General features: G+C 51.2%; 1 protein-coding gene across 6 annotated transcripts in view; it reads left to right on the forward strand.

The window, feature by feature from the left end:
- The window catches only part of SIPA1L2 (signal induced proliferation associated 1 like 2), a 225,605-nt gene that overhangs the window by 113,960 nt on the left and 108,156 nt on the right, over positions 1-3,489 (forward strand). For all 6 annotated transcript variants that reach the window (XM_040464906.1, XM_040464904.1, XM_040464907.1 and 3 more), the window contains exon 3: positions 1,206-2,946. In XM_040464906.1, the coding sequence (XP_040320840.1) occupies positions 1,470-2,946 (1,477 nt within the window). In that variant the 5' untranslated portion in view covers positions 1,206-1,469. The remainder of the gene's footprint in view (positions 1-1,205; positions 2,947-3,489) is intronic.

Raw genomic sequence — 3,489 nt, forward strand, 5'->3', positions numbered from 1 at the left:
TGTTTTGTCTCTCTCAAAAATAAATAAACATTAAAAAAAAAAAAGAAACATTCGTTCAGATAGTTCTTTTTTTTTTTTTTAATGTTTTTTATTGACTTTTGAGACAGAGAGAGACAGAGCATGAACAGGGGAGGGGCAGAGAGAGAGGGAGACACAGAATCCGAAGCAGGCTCCGGGCTCCAAGCTGTCAGCATGGAGCCTGACACGGGGCTCGAGCTCACAGACCGCGAGATCATGACCTGAGTGGAAGTCGGACGCTCAACCGACTGAGCCACCCAGGCGCCCCTGGATAGCCAGTTCTTAAAGGCTCCCTCCCACTTCACCAGGAATCTCGGCGGGTTCTTATTCGATTGCAAGACCGTATTCTAAAAATACATTGAGAACGCCTGGTATTGATCCTTGTGCTGCTGGACATTTTTTTTTTTTTTTAATTTTTTTTTCAACGTTTATTTATTTTTGGGACAGAGAGAGACAGAGCATGAACGGGGGAGGGGCAGAGAGAGAGGGAGACACAGAATCGGAAACAGGCTCCAGGCTCCGAGCCATCAGCCCAGAGCCTGACGCGGGGCTCGAACTCCCGGACCGCGAGATCGTGACCTGGCTGAAGTCGGACGCTTAACCGACTGCGCCACCCAGGCGCCCCAAGGACATTTTGAGTTTACATGTTTTGAAAGGAAGTATAATGATACTCAAAAAATTACGTGGCCATTGTGTTACTCTTTGTAACTAATGGAAATATTTTGTCTACCTCATTTAAGCCAGGCCACATTAACAGATAATGTTGGTTACAGAGATGAAGGGCGTGTTTCTGGCTGAGAGGAGCTTGAAGTTAGCTGGTGGAGGAGACTGGTCGATACACCAGCCAGTAGGAGTATAAAGAGATCTGTTCCCATTAGTGTAGACACGGGTGCTGTGGGAACACAAAGGAAGCACCCTTTGGCAGATGTGGGCTGAGGCAAAGTTTCTCGGAAAGGGTACTGCTCGATTCTGCATATAAGTGCCAACCAGCCAAGTAGTGCGAGAAGGCAGAATGTTCCAGAGAGAAGGAGCAGTGTGAGCAACAGAGACTTGAAACTTCATGACCGTTTGGGGGAACTGGGGATGGGCAGAAATTGGAGAGAAGGACCGATAAGAAACCCTATGTAGAACGCATTGAACTTGAGCGACAAAAATTGCTACTGTCTGTTTTCTGTGTTTTAATTCAGGTGAAGGAAATACTCCAGGCCAGATGTCTTAAGGAATGCTCCTGAAGAGGACAGAGGCATACAAAATTAGTTCAACATCTGAGAAGCAAGCTGGTTTTGGAAAAACCATACTCTGAGGATGTTGTTTGCTTTCGGTTAAAAGGAGAAAGTACAGCTGTAGAGGAAGCCTTTGTATCTGCGTTTACGGTCGCATCGTAAATGACAATGTAATTAGTTTCACCTCAGTCTTGCTGGTGAGCCTTGGAGCTTCTTGCCTCGGCAGACATGAGCGACCCAAGGCAGTCCCAAGAAGAGAAGCACAAGCTTGGCAGGGCCTCTTCCAAGTTCAAGGATCCTCCCAGAATCATGCAGTCGGATGATTATTTTGCTCGAAAATTTAAAGCCATTAATGGCAACATGGGCCCCGCCGCCTCTTTAAATGCCTCGAATTCCACTGAGAGCGGTGGTCCGGCTAATGGCACCCCAGCCGTGCCCAAGATGGGTGTGAGAGCAAGAGTGTGTGAGTGGCCTCCCAAGAAAGACTGCTCCAAGGAGCTGACCTGCAAGGCGCTGTGGGAAAGCCGGTCTCAGACCAGCTACGAAAGCGTCACGTCCATCACGCACAACGGGCAAAGCGACCAGAGCGACGGTCAGCAAGAAGAGAAGCTCGATCTAGACTTTGTGGAGGCGAAGTACACCATCGGGGACATCTTTGTTCACTCTCCTCAAAGAGGGCTGCACCCCATAAGGCAGAGAAGCAACAGCGATGTCACCATCAGTGACATCGATGCTGAAGACGTCTTAGACCAAAATGCAGTGAACCCCAACACCGGGGCGGCCCTCCACCGAGAGTACGGGAGCACGTCTTCCATTGACCGGCAGGGCTTATCTGGCGAGAACTTCTTTGCTATGCTCAGAGGGTACCGAGTAGAGAATTACGACCACAAAGCGATGGCCCCTTTTGGGTTCCCTGAGTGTTTCCCCTGCGATCCTGCAATCTCTCCTAGCCTCCACGCGGCAGCACAGATATCCAGGGGAGAATTTGTCCGCATCTCAGGATTAGACTACATGGACAGTGCCCTCCTCATGGGGAGAGACAGGGACAAACCTTTCAAACGGAGGTTAAAGTCGGAGTCGGTGGAGACGTCCCTCTTCCGGAAGCTGCGAACTGTTAAAAGTGAACATGAAACGTTCAAGTTCACGTGTGACCCGGAAGATGGTCGCCTGGAGCGGGGCGTCCGCCCTTGGAATTGTCAGCGGTGTTTTGCACATTATGACGTCCAGAGCATTTTGTTTAATATCAACGAAGCCATGGCTACGAGGGCCAACGTGGGGAAGCGGAAAAACATCACCACCGGGGCCTCTGCGGCGTCCCAGACTCAGATGCCGGCGGGCCAGACCGGCAACTGCGAGTCCCCTCTGGGGAGCAAGGAGGACCTCAACTCCAAGGAGAACCTGGATGCTGACGAGGGAGACGGGAAAAGCAACGAGCTCGTCCTGAGTTGTCCTTACTTTCGGAACGAGACTGGCGGGGAAGGCGACAGGAGGATCGCCCTTTCCAGGGCCAGCTCGTCTTCGTTCAGCTCCGGGGAGGGCTGCTCCTTCGAGTCCTCTCTGAGCTCCCACTGCACGAACGCCGGTGTGTCGGTCCTGGAAGTGCCGAGGGAGAACCAGCCCATCCACCGGGAGAAAGTGAAGCGCTACATCATAGAGCACATTGACCTTGGGGCCTATTATTACCGCAAGTTCTTCTACGGGAAAGGTAAGGGAGCGTCCTGGGTGTGTGTGCGTGTATCCCAGACTGGTTTTTGCATGTTGCTTTGGGCCGGAGCCCCTTCACCGGGGAGTCCGAGGCCGTGGTTCACTGGACCCTCCGTCGCCTCCAGACTAACCCCTTCCTCAGGAACCCCTCTTCCTGCCTTTGCTGATTGGTGATCTCCAGTGTGGAATGACCACCTCTGTCTCTCTGCCTTCGCCAATTTGTGAGCATCACAGATGTCAGACCTGCTCTAGATTTACCCCTTTTTTAAATGTTATTTATTTATTTCTTTTGAGAGAGATAGAGCATGGGCAGGGGAGGGGCAGAGAGAGAGAGGGAGAGAGAGAGAATCCCAAGCAGGTGCTGACCCGTCAGCGCTGAGCCCAACGCAAGGCTCAGACTCACGAACCGTGAGATCGTAACGTGAGCCAAAAACAAGAGTTGGACACTTGACCGACTGAGCCACTCAGGTACCCCCATGTTTTAAAAAGTTTATTTATTTATTTGAGAGAGAGAGAGAGAGAGAGAGAGAGAGACAGAACATGT

Source organism: Herpailurus yagouaroundi, unplaced genomic scaffold, assembly GCF_014898765.1.
Source record: "Herpailurus yagouaroundi ecotype Mexico unplaced genomic scaffold, PumYag 530, whole genome shotgun sequence".
Lineage (NCBI taxonomy): Eukaryota > Metazoa > Chordata > Mammalia > Carnivora > Felidae > Herpailurus > Herpailurus yagouaroundi.